The 19,534-nt window shown below is 41.5% G+C and overlaps 1 protein-coding gene across 1 annotated transcript; it reads left to right on the top strand.

Annotated features, from left to right (window-relative positions):
• The first annotated feature begins 1,141 nt into the window (after window positions 1-1,141).
• On the top strand, window positions 1,142-16,340 carry LOC140998399 (dysbindin-like). The gene is made up of 4 exons (XM_073468682.1): window positions 1,142-1,305; window positions 15,035-15,187; window positions 15,281-15,421; window positions 15,510-16,340. The coding sequence occupies exons 1-4, from the start codon at window positions 1,263-1,265 to the stop codon at window positions 15,767-15,769; spliced, it is 597 nt and encodes a 198-aa protein (XP_073324783.1). The 5' UTR covers window positions 1,142-1,262; the 3' UTR covers window positions 15,770-16,340.
• The last annotated feature ends 3,194 nt before the right edge of the window (window positions 16,341-19,534 follow it).

Consider the following 19,534-nt stretch of genomic DNA (forward strand, 5'->3'; position numbering starts at 1 on the left):
CAAGTGTGACGTTTTGGGTACTTTTTACATCCCTGGTTAAAGCCAACGATCGGTGATCTAACATGTTTTACTGAAAATGTACAAATCAGTTTCCACACAGTTTAGAAAACGATAAGGACCAAAGTTTTCTGGCAAAAGTAAAAGCAATGAAAAATGTGAAATTGGGCTACAACTATTATCTTCATCATGGATTAATGTGCTGATTATTTTCTCAATGAATCAATTAATTGTTTGGTCTGCAAAGGTGTCATTTGCACTGGGGACACTGGAGACATGTCCCCACCACCTTTTAAATGTCTGATTTTGTTCCTATAGATTTTTAAAGGTATCATTTGTTGAAATAAGAAATGATAACAAACAAATGAAAACAGCTGACTGATATGTAAAGGTAATATTGGCATTGTTGTATTGATATGGTGTTGAAGTTGTGGATGTGATGCTTATGGATGATTGTCACATGGTCGGTTGACATTAATGTGCAAATCAAGAGACATGCAATTTATAATGATATAAAACAGTGAGGAGCTGCAAATCCTCACTGGATCAAGCTGGAACCAGAGACCTCTCACTGATTATCAGTTATCTAAGTAGTTACTGATTCATTTCCTGTCAGTTGATTAACCTGTAATGTTTTTTGTGAAACAAATGGATTTTTCTTAAAATGTTTTTTGTAGGATATTCATTTAAAAGACACCTAACAATTCTACATCCATAATAAAAACAGTCCTAAAAAATAACAAGAAAACAGTTAAAGTGACATATTCATGTAACATTTGTTGACATCACTTGACCCTGAAGGTGACCCAAATGAGAGTGTTTAAATCTGTAACAACAAAAGGGAGATAGGGAACAGGAGATAGAAGGGAGGGTGAGGGTGGGGGAGGGCGGAGGAGGGAGGGGGTGAAGGAAGACAAAAATAACAAAGGCATGTGCCTGTCTCTCCTTGGTATTTTCCACTCCGTTACATAAAATCCCTCCTTCCCTCTTCTCAATCCCTTCCTCACTCTCTCCCTCGGCTCCTCCCTCCTCCCTGTCATTGGTCAGCTGGTCGCCTCCACAGAGCCACAAACTTGTTCTCGCCTCATCCAAGTGGCTCATAGTGCACTGGAGGGAGAGAGGAGAGGGAAACGGGCCAGCCAGCATCAGTCACTTTCCAGCAGAGGAGTTGGGAGATGATCGGCAGCCCCTCAGCTGAACTCTCACAGGGCTGACGGCCATCACACACTCATCATCTCTGTATCCTACGACTCTCCGGCTGCAGCATGAGCTCCTCATCGGCCAACCTTCACAGCAAACGCCTGCCCTGTGAGTCACTCTTCAAACTTCTAAACATTTTCCAGGAACTCATCTTTAGAATCAGAGATTTAGCCACAAGTTCACTCCATTGACACAGTTTGTATTTCTGTATTTAGGGCAGGACATTATAGAGGAGGAAATTATTCTCCATATTTGGTTGACAGAAGTACAGCACACACACAGACTGAACATTTAAAGGGGCACTGTGTAGTTTTGGAGAAGAAATTCAACTCAGAATTTTAATATTTACTATATTAATAAGGTAATAATACAAAATCAGACATGTTCATTTTTTCCATAAGTGAATAAACAAGCTGTTCTCATAAGATCCCTTGAACACTGTTTGGTGCTAGAAAGGTGGCAGGGTCCGCCACAAATAAACAAAGTAAAACAATATGAAATTGTGTCGTCCTTTAAGGTCAGTTTGTTTATTCAGTTTATTCAGTCGTGAAAATAAAGAGAGTTTGTTTAGGCATAAAAAAATCAGTTCTTCCCCCAAACTACACAGTGCACCTTTAAGGCACAGAAACAGAAACAGAAACAGAAAAAGGGGTGTAGTTGATGCAAAACCCCCCTTTCCCAATATTTCTCCACCTTTTCCATTTTATGTATCACCTCTTAAAATGTCAAAAATCCTTTCTTATATGAAATATTACACTTAATGCTGACAAATTAAGGTCACATAATTGAGGCAAAGGAATAATTGACCATATGTAATCTATGAATGGACACTTAACTCTCTGCTTTATTACTATGAGGCACAGGCTGTGTGTTTTTGTGTGTGTGTATGAGAGAGACATAACATTGAAGACAGTGTGACAGCTTAGCCTGTGTGTTAAATAGGTGCCATTGTGTTCATGTTGCCTGAAGTGATCTGGTCTAAGTGCTGTGCCAGCCCAGAAAGATCTGACAGGAATGTTGAATCATCAGCCTGAGTAATGTCCATTAATACCAAGTGAATAGGTCACACTTTCTTTGCACAGGAACGGTGATGCATTCCCACACACACACACACACACACACACACACATACACTGACACACTGAGACAGGCTTGGATTGGGGCCACTGCAGAGCTCCAGACAAAGATCTCTTATTTCTAATGGGATTGAGGCTGCAGATCTCATCAGACTCGGCTGACTGGTGCAGCGGGGTCTGCAGCTCACTCCACAGACACACCAACCCAGATAGGACTTTACAGACCTGAAATTGAATTAGTCCCAGTGAGATCAGTGTGTGATTTCATGAGGCTAAAAAGGATCAGGGCTGTGACTCCAGAGGAGACGTCCCCCATCTGTTGCTCTGCCCCACAGCCTCCGTCCCTCCGCAGTCCTCTCTGTCACGTCTGGATTATTGTGGGAATATGCCAGAGAGCGGCATGTCGGCGTGCTGTGGAGTGAAGGACTGACCAGCTGTTGAGATCTGTGTGTTAGAGAACAAATTGTTTCTTTTCTCCATGTATTCTGAGTCCAGTCCCCTTGGACATGACCCAGATAGGACTGAGGAGTAGGTTCTGTTTAATGAGCAAAATTAGAGGGGTGGAGATCCATATCATGCACAGTGTGTATCTTTAATTAATCACACTCTGAGGAATACATACAGCATCTCTGCTCTGCTGCTCGGCTTTCTACTCGTGGAGCTTAATGTGTGAGCTAGAGCTGATACAAATGGGACCAAATTGGACACGCTGGAGAAGGTGTAAACCAAAACATGTGTGTGTGTGTGTGTGTGTGTGTGTTTGTGTGTGTGTGTTAGAGAGAGAGAGAGAGACAGATTTACACACATTTCATTCTCCTGATTTGTTTTTCTTGAGCACCTGCATGGCAGCGGTTAACATCTAAAACAATAACATCATGTCCTCTGACTCTGGATCCAGCTATATCATTAAACCACCAAACGCCTGGAAAACAATACAAAGTAGCTCATTTAATTTAAGGTAAATAAAATAAAATGACAAATCTAAGGGTTGAAACTTGATATTTTATATGCTAACTCCTGCATTTTTTATACTCAGTATATTTAAACCTGCTATAACAAATCTTTTGGGGCCGCGGTCACAAGCTGTAAACACAACATTGACATAACACCTTATAAAGTTACTGTGGTCAACTTGTTAGTATCAAGTGGCCCTCACATCCAGCTGATACAGAGAGACATTATGTAACCATTAGAGACAATATAATTAACAGTCACAGCAGTCTGGTGACAAACGATGAACCAGCTCCCACAGTCCCACAGCTCCAGTTATGTCATGGTGCTGTGCGGATCAAGCACTGGGACATCAAACTCCCATGCAAGAGACGGAAGAAAGAGAGAGAAATAGATGGTAAAAGGCGACAAAGCTTTTGAAATTTTGATGCAGCCATGCAGGTTGTGTATTTACTCTAAATCAGATTTTCTTTAGATCTTCGTGAAAAAATGTTACTTAAACTACTTTCGAAGGGTCTGTCAACTTAAAGTGATGCTGCCGGGACAGAAGCAGGGACCAACTATAGGACAAGTGAATTAAAATACCCCACTGGCCCAAACAAAAGCAAATGCTAACATGAACTTAATTTCAGACTGAATAATCAAATTAAAACAGTGTGGTTAATTTGAGAAGTAACTAACAAAATAACATGTGAAAGTTCCAGTGTGTAGGACTTGGGGACATCTAGCAGTGAGGTTACAGATTGCAACCAACTAAACACACAAGTGTGTAGGAGAAACTGCGGTGGCCACTAAAAAACACAAGAAAGGTCCTCTAGAGAAAGTGCTTTGTTTGTGCTGTCTGGGCTACTGTTTAATATGACTGCAATAATATAATATGAGTGCAATATGGTTGACTCTGTGGATATAAAATGCTTAATCTAAGGAAATGAAAACACAAACGATTCTAGTTTCAGGTGATTATACACTAATGAAAATGTAAATATGACTTTTATATTCCATTTCTACCAACAGATACCCCCAAATCCTACACACTCGACCTTGATTTGTAACCACTGATCTTATATCACTGCGTTTAACTTGAATAACATATTTCTGAAATTCTGGTTACCACCCTGCATGAAAATCTTCACCAGAGCTGCTCAGTGCAGCTGTTCTTTGGGACCAGATTGACTTGAGTTGGGTTGAACCAGTGGGTGGTTTCTCTGGTGTCACACAGTAATGATCATACTCTGTTCAAAGATTTGACTGATAATTAATGACGGACTAATATACTACCTGGACTTTTTTGGGGGTTTAGTGTAAATTGGTTGATGAGTAATGTCATTTTTTGTTAAAGGCACAAAAATGAGCCATTCTTAAAATAAACATTTACAGCAATTAAATCACTGCTGTCCAAAGAAGTGTTCCACTGTGCTACGCTCTCTCAGAAACAGCAGGAATATTGAAAGCATCGTTTTTCTTACCAACGTGAGAAAAGCTCATATGGTGCAAACACACAGATTATTGTATTATAAACAATGCCTCGTGGCCCGTCTGCACTTTAAGTTGATTAAACATGTTTGTGTGCGATTGTAATGAACATGGACGGCTGAATAAGCTTCCCATCTATTCGGTGTGAGCTGTGCTGCCCGGGGGACACAGACCAGCTCCTCTCATTAGTTCTCTAACAAATCCATCTCCTCACTGTTGAGCTGAATCCTGTGGGTATACACAGAGCGGAGGCCTGCAGGCTAACACTGAGTGTTCAGAGCCGCACACAGAGAGACAACAGCAATTCATCACGTGAACACGCTTCCAAATTGTTAACCATGTAGCACAAATACACCTGTTTCTTCAGTTAATGATTTGGCACTTGCTCACTGAGGAGCTGGTATTGCTGTGAGGGAGAAATGTATTATTCCTCTGACTATTACTAACTCATATTAATAGCAATTACTAAATGATTAAATGACTGTGTGTATGTCAAAGAGAGCGCATGTAGAGAATTCAAACTCCCCTCAGCTCTACGTGAGTGAATGTTAACGCCACTGTTTCGCTTCACTCTCACACACCTGCTCAACATCAAATGTCAGACAGAGACAAAGTTAAGTGACTAAGTGGTGAACACATAGCAGAACATTTAGCAAGGAAAGGGATGTTTACTTCAGGAGGTGGTAGAGACCACAATCAGCTAAGTGAGCAGTAAAAAGGAATAAAGAGATAGAAAGGAGAAAATTAGCATAGAAAGGGTGAGTTCATAGAAAAGCAAGTCATTAAAGTGGGTTGTAAGAAGTTACTGATTCTGCGAGCCTTGTCTCTGTGAGGATCTAAGGCTGCGAATAAGCTCACATGGCTTCTACCATGTACTAGTCTCGTGCTTAGATCTGTCTGAAGTCTTTTTCATTGGTTCTATCAGTTTGGTGACCTCATGGATTTTCATTATAGCTCTGCCCGACTTCCACCTGAGCAGAGGTCTAATTAGCCGAAGTGAAAACATGTGAGTGGGTGTGCAAGGATCGTCTAGAAAACCCAGTCCAGAGGAAAAAGAAATCTATTAAAATAGAATAAAAACCAACCAAATAAAAGATTATAGTTTTAGTAGAATTACAGTATTACAATATGTTGCCTTCACTTTAATGAAGGAAATAAAAGTGCTGTAGAGAAATTCAATTAAGAAATACAAGACAAATAATTACATTTTAAAAAATAGATAAACCCAAAAAGCAGGAAGTTAGGGATAGTCTTAGTTCTTACAGTTTCACAAAAAGATATGACAAAATACAACATTTTCTGTCCATGAGAAAATGTGTTTAGTCTTCTAGTGGAGCGTCTGCAGGCCACCCTGCCTCAGCCTCAACAAACAGAGCAGAAATGTGTGAGAGACTGTGTTGAGTTTAACCAAACATTTCTACAGTTCTCCCAGCTGAGGGGAAAACAGATCTAAACCTCCTTACCAAATATGTAGAGAGGCAGCGCTGCTTTCCCGGGAAGAACAGTGTGAATGTTGAAGTGACTGCATGTGAGGGGTTTAATGATGTCTCCGTCTGCCTCGCTCTCTTGTTAAAGGATATGGTAAACCTTCACTAGATAATTAGATGTTTTTAAGTGTGACTGCAGATGTAATTATCTGATAAAATGGGACAGGATTTTATGTCAGCGTGTTGACAGCCACTCCAGATGCACTAATGATTACTGATGCAGCCATTTTAAAGCGCCCGCAGAGATTTGAGCATTATTGGCTGGTTGGATTGCTTTAATAACAGTTAATAATTCATTTGACTGTTCATTTATAGTCGTTCTGGGTAAGCGGATTAGTCATAGAAAAAATAAAAAGCTGGCTGTGTCGACACTTTGTCAGCTGGGGAGCCTATTGTGTTGATCAGAACTCATGACGGTCTGTTTGTGGGCTTATGGAGGGCAGTGGGACAAGACACTGACCTACAAACAGTCCTATTGTCATTCTGGGTGTAATCCAGGAATGACGGGAAGAAGGAGAGGGTTAACACTGATGTCATTGTTGTCCGGGCGGACTGGGCCGATGGTGCTGGACACTGCTTTGTCCCTGAGAAAACAGCCAGATCTAATATGCAGGAGAAAACACTCACACACACATGCACTGAAATACAGACCAGACAGACACACAAACACACATCAACAGCCTGCATTAATAATTTACTGTCCTTGCAACTGGAGCCCAGTAAAAGGCAGCCTTTTTGGAGAGAAAATAGCGAGTGAGTGAGACCAAAAATAAAAGTGTGAGCCTGAGCAAGTGCAGTCTCCAAAGATATTATTGTCCATTTTACAAGCGTGGCCACCTGTCTGTTCCACTTTAGCTCAAAGCGCTGTCTCCCCTGAGGAAAAAGAAAAAGACACAAGCAAGCGATGCTATGCTTTTGAAACTGCAGTCATTAGAAAACAGAAAGCTGTTAAACAGCGGGGGTAACTTCACTGGGAGCTCTCAGGATGTGCTGACCAGCATGTGTCGAAGCACTCAACATCATCTTTTTTACGTTGTGATAAATTAGAACACAGCTATAGTAGCAGCTCTGCTTTTTGCTGTTAGCGCAGGATACATCTTCAACCTGTAGCCAACCAGTGGCTCCTCCATTCTTCATGACCACTGAGGCACTGTTAATTACTGTGGCAAAGAGAGTGATCCGCTAATGACCAGCTGTAGACTGTTAACAGCCTGCTGCTGCTGCTGCTGAGGTCAGTGCTGTGCTGGAAGGTACGGAAGAGACTCAGTAAAAATAACAAGACATCCTCTTTAACTAATGAGCCTGTGCAGAATTCCTTCTCTCCATGCTCTCCATCTCTACAACCCACACCCTTGTGTTGACTCACTTTTGGCCAACCTCTCCCTCCCATCATACTCCAGATTTTTGAAGACATCCTCCTCCATGTTTAAAGCTTTTTTTTGCAAGTGTTCCTGTCCTGCCTGACCTTTCCTCCCTCACTCTTCTTGCTGCCTCTCTGTGTTTACAGCAACTCACTGCCTTCTTCTGCACCCTCTCTCTCTCTTCCTCTTGTCGCAGTTGGGAATCTGTCCATGTGAAATAAAATCTCTCCTCTCTGACACAGAGTGTCTGGGTGGAAAGGGCAGCCAGTCTATTCGCAGTGGCCTCAGCCCAAACAAGTGTTACCTCAGAGTTCAGGCCTGTCCCAGCGGTTAGAAGTTCGCCTTTCTCAGTGCAAGCCGGCGATCATGTCTTGTCTATTCAATATACAACCACACAGTAGCCATGTTTCTATAAATATGCGCATTTTGAAGAATATTGCGTTAGAAATGTGCAAAACTAGAAAAAAACTTCCTCTAATTCGCAAAAAAGTTTGTACGCTTGCTTGAGGTGGTTTTTGTCTTGTGCAAATCAGAGTCAATGCGCAAAATGTTTGATGGAAACAGATTTGCCGCAAAAACTCAAAGAAGTTGCATGACTGATCAGCTGTTTCCGCTGTCTGCATCGCCGTCTTATCGCCTTTGCTGAGTGCATCGTAATCATTGCATTTCTTCGTCGTCTCCAGACAGCATGCAACATGGCCGATGCTAGCTGACATGCAAGAACGATTACAACTTGCCCTATCAAAAAGTAATTCCTTGAAAACCTTCCACATCCACACGTGATGTAGCCATGTAGCCTACACCGCGCCATCCTCTGACAAAATTACGCTTTACGTAGCCTAGTTCATTCACTCAAAACAGGTTATGGATACGCACCAGAAATTTGGCGAAATTTCAAAAGTTCACTTAAAATTTGCTTGACATTTTATGGAAACATGGCTAGTGTGGATGAGAGACAGAGCGAGAAAGAAGAGTAGACATCAGTATTAAAATATAGAAGACAGTATGTTCTACAGTATGCATGGCGCATACTGTAGAACGTTCTTTTGTTTTTTTTTCCCCAAACCGGAATCTACCAAGACTCTTGATGCTGATGAACTACAAATACCACGTGATACTAACATCTTTATACTATTATTGTCTAACAAACCTTGTTAGAAGCTGGAAGAATTCTTACACAGAGATAAACAAAACAATCATTTTGGACCCGACAAACATTTTAAAACTATTGATTCCCAGTCATGATAATGTTTTGAAGGGAAAAAAATTAATATTCTTTCATTCTGCACCTTTCCACAAGCTCTGTAGATGTATAATTTTACTTATTTCAGTCAATATTTCCATTGTTATTTATTTGTGTTTCTTTATTTGTGCTTTCATTTATCTCTGTATACCTGTTCCATATATATTTCAGAAAATAAGATAGAAATGTAGAGTTATATGAATAAATCAAATAAATAATGCAAATTAGTGTTTTTGGCTTCTTTTATGGTTAATTGCAAACATTGATTTATTGTGATTATTATTTTTTTATTTCTGTATTTATTTACTCTCATTTATTGCTATTTAATTCATTTGTTTATTTTCTGCCATATTGAATCATTTATTTCTGTACATTAATTTTGCATTATTTATATATGTATTTTTTCTCCATTTATTGCCATATTTATTTACTGATTTATGCATATTTTTCAGCGTTTACCCTTGTATTTATTTATGGAAGAATAAGACATGTTTTGTCCTCCATACTGAGGCTCTTACTTACACAGAGTGAAAGCAGTGAGTCAGGACATTGTTTTGCTTAAACCACTGCCACTGCGTGATGCTTTCTCTTGGCAGTCTGCTATTTCGATCTAATGGTGGGAAGGCTGAGGCAACACATGGTATGCACCATCGCCACAGCCATTTAAACAGGGATGATGTCATCCATTTGTATAAGGAAGCCACTTCTCAGAAACAGCCTTGGCTTGGATAAATAGACTCAAACCGAGAGTCTGGCAAACTGCTCTATAATCAAACCAGAGGAGGAAACAATGGTGCCCACTGGGGTTTCTGTTAAACTACTGTTTACTGAGGAGTTATAGCCGAGCTGCTCCTTCAACCAACAAGTGTTAAAACAACAGGATCATCTGGAGAGGCCGTTTTCTCTGCTCTGTTCTGCCCTGACCGTCCCTGTCCCCATCACAGGGGACAGGGACTCACGCTTTCATTTAGCACAGTGATGGCCTAATGGCAGCCTGTGGGCGACACATAGTCCTCCTATCGCTTCATTTAGCCTCCAGATCAATGTGTTGCCTGTGCTGGTGTTTCTAAACCAGCGTTTTAAGCTCCCGTCCTTGAAATATGACAAAAAAGAGGCACATGACATTCAGTCACTAAAGACAGAGTGACCTGATTCTTTGCATCTATGGTTCCTACAGCAGAAAATATGTCCAACTGAAGACAAAAGAGCTTTCTCTGAATCATCATGTGGGGATAATTAATTATATCTGCTGCCAGCTGTGCTTCGGTCTGCTGAGAAGTCTCTCATGACACATCTTCATGCGCAGAAAAAGAGGAATTTAACGTCTCATGGTTAGTGAAGGATGTAACTCTGAAGGCTGAGTTTAGGTGTATTCACCCTCTGCTACTTCCAAACTGATTTCCTGTGAATGGCATCATGTCTAAGGAGTCAGTCAGGCCAGTCCCGTTCCCCTACATCTCTGCTTTTGTCTGCCAATGAATGGGCCCTTTCTCTCTCTGCCCCCTGAGCGGAGGATCTGGGTTTGTCTTTATGTGGGGAGGCAGAGTGGCATGAACACATGTCCGGTCCACTCTGTCCGTCTCTATCTTTCTGTCTGTTCCAGTCATTCTGCGAGTCCAGCTGGTCCCGAGCCCTGATCTATGACCTTTTCTTTCTCAAGTCCCTGAACACTCAGAGGAAGGAAGGAGGGGGAGGCAGAAAGGAAGGAGGGGGGAAACAGAAGGGACAGAGGGGGAGATAGAGAGAGACAGACAGGCAGGCAGGCAGTAGAACGAAAAGAAATCAGTCGGAAAAAGACAGAAAAAGAGAAGTTAGACTGACAGAATGAAGGAAAAAATGAGATGAAGACTGACTGAGACATAGAAAGACAAGCAGAAAAAAGACAGAGAGACAAAATAAAAGACAGAAGAAAACTGACATCAGAAAGAAAGAGTAGACAGGATAAGGAAAAAGGGAGATGGAAGAAAGGAAGAAGGATGGACAAAAAAGACAGAGAAAGAAGTAAAAGACAGACGTAGAGACAGAAAAATATGAGAAGAAAGACAGAGAAACAGAATGAAAGACAGAAAGACAGATGAAAAAGACAAAGCGAGAGAAAAAAAGACAGAAAGAAAGCTAGAAAAAAGACAGAGGGAATGAAAGACATAAAAAGACAAAAACCAATAGAAAAACATAAAAAAGACATTAAGACAAGAGATTGAATGAAAGACTTATAAAGACAGGGACTGACAGATATAAGACAGATAGAGAAAAGACAGAAAGAGCGAGAGAAAAAAAGGCAGAGGTAAACAAAGAGACAGAACACGAGGTCAAGCTCCAGCCTGCAGCCTGCAGGTTGTTTGTCTCAGTCCTCTCTCTGGAGCAGCCACAGGCCCTCCAGACGTCTTGTGGTATGAAACTATAGACTTTGGGTTGTGGCATGGCTGCAGCAGACCAGTCATGTGATCTCATGTTGACACTGTGGCCAGGGTCTTCTTGTGACAGACGATTTTCCCGTGTGAGCGGTTGCACTAATCAGAGGTCACAGGGGTCGACCGCGGCCAGGGAAGACGTATCAATCAAGGTGCTTCAGTGGAAAACAGACCTGGATAGAGAAGCGAAATCGATGTGAGGATATACATCTGTAGCTAACCTCTAGCTCTCCACGGGCCTAAGCCTTTAAGTAGAAACAATCAATGCCGTGATCGATCAGTGTTTAACTGAGTGGGAAAGAAAAAATCAAGGATAAGCAGTTTGTTTAAACCTGTAGTCTGTAATGGAAAGCATCACTTTCCTGGAGACGGCTGCAGCACAGACATGCTATCTGAGTCCTACTTGCTCTTCTTTGGAAAGAAAAGAAAGGACAGTCGTTCATCCATTACAAATCCAGTGTTTTGTTTGACATCATGTCCTCGGCCGGTCACGTTAAACAAGGAGCTCTTTTCATCCAAACACACGTCAAACAGGCGGCTCCTGATTCTGACTGACATCTTGCTTTGTCAGCGCTGCTACCTTCGACTAAAGTGTTCCTGATTGTCTAACAGTGCGAGGAGCAGAAGAGCACATCGCAGACTCACAACCTCAGACGTCCACGCAGAGACAGGAGTGCTGCAAAGACAAAATGCCATAAAGATGACTGGCACAGGATAAACAACTTGTAATCACCCTCCTGCCATCTGAGGGGAGCACTTTTCTTTTGGAAGATTGCAGCTTTAAGAGCAGAACCCTGCTGGCTGCGCTGTCAGACTTGTAATCACGAACATCGCCTCCTCGTGCGATGTCACCTGAGTCACTGTCTGTTGGTGCTGAAGATTACAAGTTTGACAATGAAACAAAATGTGGATAGGTATACTCTGCTAGGGTTAGGAAAAGATCATGTTTTGACTTTCCCGGTTCCGTCGCCACAAATACTGCTGGAAAATGACTCCTCAAAAGTATCAAGTGGTCCCGTTTACAAATGGTGAAACGCTGTCTGTAACAGTGGTCTCTTGCCAGCTGACACGCCACCACCATCCCTTCCACCTCTTTACATGAAAGTTAGCTCATACACATGTGATCTGAACATGATATGACACATGTTGTAGAAATGTTGATATGATACCTTTGTATCGTGATGCTTTGTGGGTAATGTAGGTACTGCAGTTACAAGTAAGATCAATTCAAAACAGATGATATCTCTGGTTCTGGTTCTGGTTCTGCGCTGTAAAACACAGGAATGCCTTGTTGATTGTTCATCGTTTATTTTAGCACAAACACATACAGCATGGTCACTGTGTCAGGGCAGAAACTGTCAACTCATCATTTTGGGCTGTCAGTTTGCTTGTAGACCTTTTGTGCTTTCAGTCTACGGGGGACTCAGGGTTTATTTTCCGGGGTCTGCACACATACAGTATGCCCATAGGTTCTGTCAGCCCGTCCAGCCCTGGGCTTTGAGTTGTCCTCTTCCCTCCAAAGTTGTCTGCCTATCTGAGCACAGAGGCTGTGAGGTCCTTGTCCCCAGGAGGCAGGATGTCAAGCAGGGCTGAGCAGAGCTGCTGTGACAGGCGGGTGTCCGTCCGTCGCCACAGACATGCGCCTGGGCACGACTCGCAGGGAAGGACTGAGCTGATGCAGCAATCTGAGGATGGCAACCCGTTGTTGCTTTCAGGCAACATCTACATTTTTGGATTCACAGCGTGCAGCTTTATCCTCACTGCAGCAGATATTAAGTCATGGCTGTAGATCATTATGTGACAGGTTCTGTCAATGGGAGTCTCTTGTTCATTGTTATGGACGACAAGTATCCCTGGAATCCGTTCTCTTCCTGGTTCTGTAAACATCCTGAGCTTAACGTCTTTCCTCCATCACCCAGTGGTGTATTTATAGAGCTGCTGTGACTGCTGCTCTCAACATAGGCTAGATAATCTTGACATTATTCCAAGTTTAGACATGGCTTGAAAGCCCTATCCAATTAGCTCAGTCTCTGTTGGCAGGTTGCAGTAGTCGACTGGCCTGATGACTGTGTGACATGGATTCTATGTAAATGGAGAAACAGTGGAAACGCACCTCTTCATAAAAGACTACAACATTTGTCAGCGATACCAGAATGCCAAAAAATATTTCCTTTTCTATTAAATTAATTTAAATGAACAGTTCACTTTGTTGCCAGGGGTTAGAAGATCAGTACCACTGTCATATGTGCCTGGAAGGTAAATATGAGGCTAAAGAAAGGACACAGTTAGCTTAGATTAGCACAAAGACTGGAAACAGATGAAGCAGCTATCTTGGCTCTGTCTACCTACTGGAAACGTTCAACCTCACTAGTTAAAACGTAATACCTCATTAATTTAACTCAGTGGGCTTTAGAGGTGCTGGTAAGCTGATATTGTGACCTTTTGACAGAACTAGGCTAGCTGTCTCTCTCTCCCTTCAGTGTTTGTGCTTAGATAAGCTAAGCTAACAGGCTGCTCACTCCAGCTACATGGTCCCCTTCGAGGGTGTTCACTGTAACAGAAAAGACCCATTGGACGTGAAGGAATAGCATCGCCACAACCACTTCTCACCCGTCAGAGCAAACAGCACAATGCTCGCAAATGAGTAGCGTGCACATTGGCGAACATTGTGTACATAAGCAACTTGGACATGTGCGAAGCAGCACTTTGTTTTTGATTTTTCTGTAAGCCTGTTCACCAAAAATGAACTCCACATGAATATGCAAATTTGCTTGTGTGCTTTTCTAATTCTGCACGTGTGACTGTACCCTTACGTAAATGAAGTTTAGCGTTTTGCTTGTCAATCCCGCAAGAGATTTGCTTGTGTCTGACTGAAAATGAATGGAGAGGAACTTTAGTGGATCTTTAACGTACCTCTCAGCAAGGAAGCGATTTAGTGTGTTTACCGAAATGTTAAATGTCCTTTTACTCCTATTTGTTGTTTTTCTTTATATTTACTGATCTGGAAGGAATTGCTTAGAGGTCTGATTTAGTCTCTTTTTGTCTGTTTCCCTCTCAGTGGTGGCCATAGTCAGAGACATTTACAGTACTCAGTCCAGCTTTCCCCTCTCCTCGTTCCTCCTGCAGTCACACTGCTGCAGTTCGCCCCTCCACTCACACACATTGGACTTGCACTCAGCTTTATTACAGTAATGCTGATGAGGGGGAAAATGGGATCGCATGGTATCTCAAACAAGATTAACTCAGTGAAGGGCCTGACAGCTTGCTTTTGCAGATCAATCTGTGGATGAGGGCTGATTTAGTAAATGTGCAGTGTGGCTAGTTGGATAGTCTGTTTAATTAGTCACAAACGAAACAGTTTATCTACGTCTATCAGAAAAAGTGGGGTATCAGTGAAATGAATCAGAAAGCGTGGGAATGAAAGTTCAGAGGCAAATGGAAACCATTGTTTACAGTTAATATATGGACAATATGTTTTATTAATTGTGGTATATGTGATTGATATTTCATTATGTCTTCTTGTTGTGTTTCAGCAGTCCATAAAAAGCAGATTCAAGCTCCTTGTATCCGTCACTTACAGCTCAATGTCGCCCCCTTCTGGCAAACAACATTTGTGTGACTGTAAAATGTGTGTCTACCGTATGTGTCATATTAAACAACTGCATGTATTTTCGCTAACAGGCACACCTGCCGCCAGAGTGGAGGAACTAGTCTGTGAAATCCCCTTTGTTTGATTGGATAGCAGACTTTCATGCTCCCTGACCTTGAAACTCCCGGTATCAGATATAAAACTTTACCTGTGCTGGTATCTAACTCCTTCTGTTATTATCACTAGCGGAGAGCGAGCGCAGCCAGAGGCTCCCAGATGTGGATGCGGCACAGCAGCTCAAGTTGAGAGAGAGGCAGCGTTTCTTTGAAGAGGTGTTCCAGCACGATGTGGACGTCTACCTGTCCTCGGCGCACCTTTGTATCAGAGACTACAAGAGACGTGAGTTGGGCTGGTAGCACATGTAATCCCACACGAATGCACGCACATCTGCATACAGATGCACATCATTTCATTGCTTTCCCTGTCCTGCAGCTCCAATTGGCAGCATCTCGTCCATGGAGGTGAACGTGGACCTGCTGGACCAAATGGAGCTAATTGACATCTCTGATCAGGAGACTTTGGATGTCTTCTTCAGCTCTGGGGAAGACGGGATGCTGACCTCCCCACTGCCAGGTATGGGAACCAGAAAGAGAACAGAGATCACAAGACACACCCATCAGTCAGTTTCATCCCTAACAATATGTTTCTATCTGACTCACAGTCCAAGGAAACAACAACAATGAGGAAGTCATCAGTAACGGCCTCTTTCGACATGTCCTGGAGGGTCTTGAGGCCAAGTCCCGCATGTCCTCCACATCTTCAACCTCTTCCTCCGACAGCCAGAACACCAACGCCAACGGAGGAGACACCCCTGTGGTCAGGTCGGACGACGAGGAAACACACACCGGCACAGTCAAGCGAAGAGCCACACTTCCAGAGAGAGAGAAGATGAAAAGTCAGACTCCGTCATCGTCTTCGTAGGATGCACCCTCTCCACGATAGATCTCCACCTGCAGCATGATCGCTGACACCTCAGCCGAGGGCGAAGAGTGGACTTTGGGATGCGAGGTACTGAAAGAGGCCTCACAGCTACGACTGTCTTCCACAAACCGGCTCTATCACTGCTTCCAGACTTTCCTTTGATTTATGAGTTGTAGGTTGGGTTCTGTGTGTGTTTTGGAGGTGGGGACAGTGAACTGTAAATATGGAGATTTCCTATTAATTCTCACCTGCTTCCATTCCTGTTTTGGCATGTTTTGAAGGACAAGATTTGTTCCTCTGTTTCTGAGCTGACAGGACCTGCGGTTGATGAACGAAGAATTTTGTACAGTATTAACACAACCAAGGAAATGAAAATAATAATTGAATGCAGACTGACTTGGCAGTAGAGGGCTTCAGATTATTAAGATGTACTGTTTTTGAAAGCAACACGTTGTCCTGCCAATGCAAATTCTGTTTTCTAGCTCTAGTTTAGAATAAATCTCACACAAAATTTCTGTGTTTTAACAATAAAGGAATAAAATGTATTCATGTGTTTCTAAGAAACAACAAAGCAGTTGCTGGTTATTTCAAGGTGCTCTGAAGACTGTGAACAAGTGCATAGCTGCTTCCAGACAGCTGTGAAAAATGGTGCTTCAGGGGAAGCTTAAGGACGCCACTACCAGAACCTGCTGGGCTATGTTACCATTAACTGTATGTGAAGTCACAGGATTCACATCTAGAAACAATGAAAAGACATCATCTACTTATCAATCTATTTAAAAGAGTGATGAAACTGATTCTTAATATTTCTGAAGCTTTGAGGACTGGCCAAAATGTCCTCACTTTCCAAAATGTCCTCACTTTCAAAAAGGTCCTCACTTTGTACCAAGTCCAAATACACACACACACACACACACAGACACACACACACACACAGACACACACACACACACACACACACACACACAGACATAGACGCAGAGAAGGCAGGGTCTTCCTTTACTCAAATGTCATAGAATCCAGTCCTCAAACAGTCGGAGGTGGATGTACTGAACAAGCATCATGCTCTGGTTCTTCCTCCTGGTATGTAGAAACACAGACTTCGAATCTTTCTGAAATTGCTTTTCTTTAACATCAAATGTTATTTCTCGACTTTATGTATTGCATAGATGTCAGTGATCTAAATTCTGTCTTGCTCCAACAGGAATAAGTTGTTTTCGTCATCTGGAAAGTTTGTCACAATATTACCTTTGATTATGTAATCAGTTAAGATTTTAATTATTATCGGACCATCAGTCACTTGTTTCACAGCACTCTGTTGGTCTATGAGTTCAAGGACATACTGTACAGTTGATGTTTCCATGCTCACTGAACAAATAATATAAACGCAACCCTTTCGTTTTGCTTCGGTACAAAGGAATGGACTTGTTGATTTGCACTGACTTGTGCTGCATAGTTGGTGAATGAGATCATATCAAGTTTGAGGCATTTCCACTGAAAAAGATAATATCAAAGTAGGAAATAATGGTTGACTTGATGTACTTCAAATTGTAACGAGGGGAACAAAAACAAATGTCTTGCAATTACACTTTTATGCAGAGTAGGTCAATGTCTTCCCATAGAATAGTTTAAATACAATATTTAAAAAACTTGATACTATCTTTATAATAGTAATGGCTGTGTGTACACTTTGAATCAGCAGCTCTTGAGACAATCTTTGTAACCCTTTTTTGTCTTTATCTGTCATTCTTGTCATTTTCTCCAATCTTATCACTTCCATCAAAATGTAGATCATGTTTTTCATCATATAAATGACCAATGCAAGTCTCAGGCTCCCCAAAGCTGACTGTAAAGTGTGTGGTGTTGTGTTGTAGATAAATATTGAACGGGACTACCTAATATACTTTGAGTCTTTGGGGAAGGAGTGGATGAGGAGCCAACAGGAGTCCTCTCCATTAATAAAACCTCTGGCATTGTGTACGTCCACAAGGCTGTGGACTATGAGGAGACACAAGTGCTTAAGGTTAGACACAACAAATACTACATACCAACATCTTATCTATACTGCTTTATACTTCTACATGCTGAATAAGTGTAGAAGCACAGTCTGTCAGTCAGTCACAGTCAGTTACTGGAAATGCCTTCATGAGCATCTACAATAATCTCATAGAAAGTGCTCTGAATAGTTGTCAATGAGTATGTTTAGGTTGTTTAAATAAATACACTACCAGTCAAAAGTTTGGACACACCTTCTCATTCAATGGTTTTTCTTTATTTTTATTATTTTCAACATTGTAGATTAATACTGAAGACATCAAAACTATGAAGGAACACATATGGAATTATGCAGTAAACAAAAAAGTGTTAAACAAACCAGAATATGATTTAATATTTTATATTCTTCAAAGGAGCCACTTTTTGCTTTGATGACATCCCAACCACCTTTTTTTGCTTTTTTCTCTTTTCTTTTTCTATTGGTTAATTTGTTTTAGTGATTTTATATTGAGGGGGAGGATTTCATATAAGCCCTTTGGGCTTCTTTTCCTCTCCTGCACAATTATTTGCCTTTTTATTATTAAATATAATTCTTGTTTTTTATCATTGTGCATATGAATAAATAAAATAAATAAATAAATAAATTTCCGGATTGACTGACCTTCATGTCTTAAAGTAATGATGGACTGTTGTTTCTCTTTACTTAGCTGAGTGGTTCTTGCCATAATATGGATTAGAATAGTAGTTGCATAGCGCTATTCACTGTACCAACCCTAGCGCTGTACAACACAACTGATGATCTCAAACACATTAAGAAGGCAAGAAATTCCACAAATTAACTCTTGACAAGGCGCAGCTGTTAATGAAAACCATTCCAGGTGACTACCTCATGAATCTGAAAAAACCATTGAATGAGAAGGTGTGTCCAAACTTTTGACTGGTATTGTACATTGTGACTAACTTTGAATCATATATTTCAATCTGTGGCTGAAACTTGAGGCCAGAAGAAAAGATTCTTCAATTGACACCAAATTAGGAGTTGAGATCACTATAAAGAACATCAACGACAACCCGCCACGCTTTCAGCAAGATCTGTATGAAATCAGCATTTCTGAGGAAACAGCACAAGGTGAAGAACACAACAAACCATATCTCTTTTTTTACTTGTAACGTTATTGATTGTGTCTATTAAGTACACTTCTTAATGTGTCATGTTTTGCTATTTCCCATCAGGTTCCCATCTCATGACGGTTTCGGCCAGAGACAGAGACACGAACGGGACACCAAACTCAACGTTCCACTATGAAATCAAGTCGTTCTTTCCAAAACTTCCGGACACTGAATTCTTGAAAATTCATTGATAAGTCTGGAGCGATCTTTTTCAAAGGATGTTTGGATCATCAGGCAAGAGAGTGGTGTTTATGCAAATGGACACCACGGGTTCTGTGTGTGTTTTGGAGGTGGGGACAGTGAACTGTAAATATGGAGATTTCCTATTAATTCTCACCTGCTTCCATTCCTGTTTTGGCATGTTTTGAAGGACAAGCTTTGTTCCTCTGTTTCTGAGCTGACAGGACCTGCGGTTGATGAACGAAGAATTTTGTACAGTATTAACACAACCAAGGAAATGAAAATAATAATTGAATGCAGACTGACTTGGCAGTAGAGGGCTTAAGATTATTAAGATATACTGTTTTTGAAAGCAACACGTTGTCCTGCCAATGCAAATTCTGTTTTCTAGCTCTAGTTTAGAATAAATCTCACACAACA

The sequence above is a fragment of the Pagrus major genome, chromosome 6 (genome assembly GCF_040436345.1).
Source record: "Pagrus major chromosome 6, Pma_NU_1.0".
NCBI classification, from domain to species: Eukaryota; Metazoa; Chordata; class Actinopteri; order Spariformes; family Sparidae; genus Pagrus; species Pagrus major.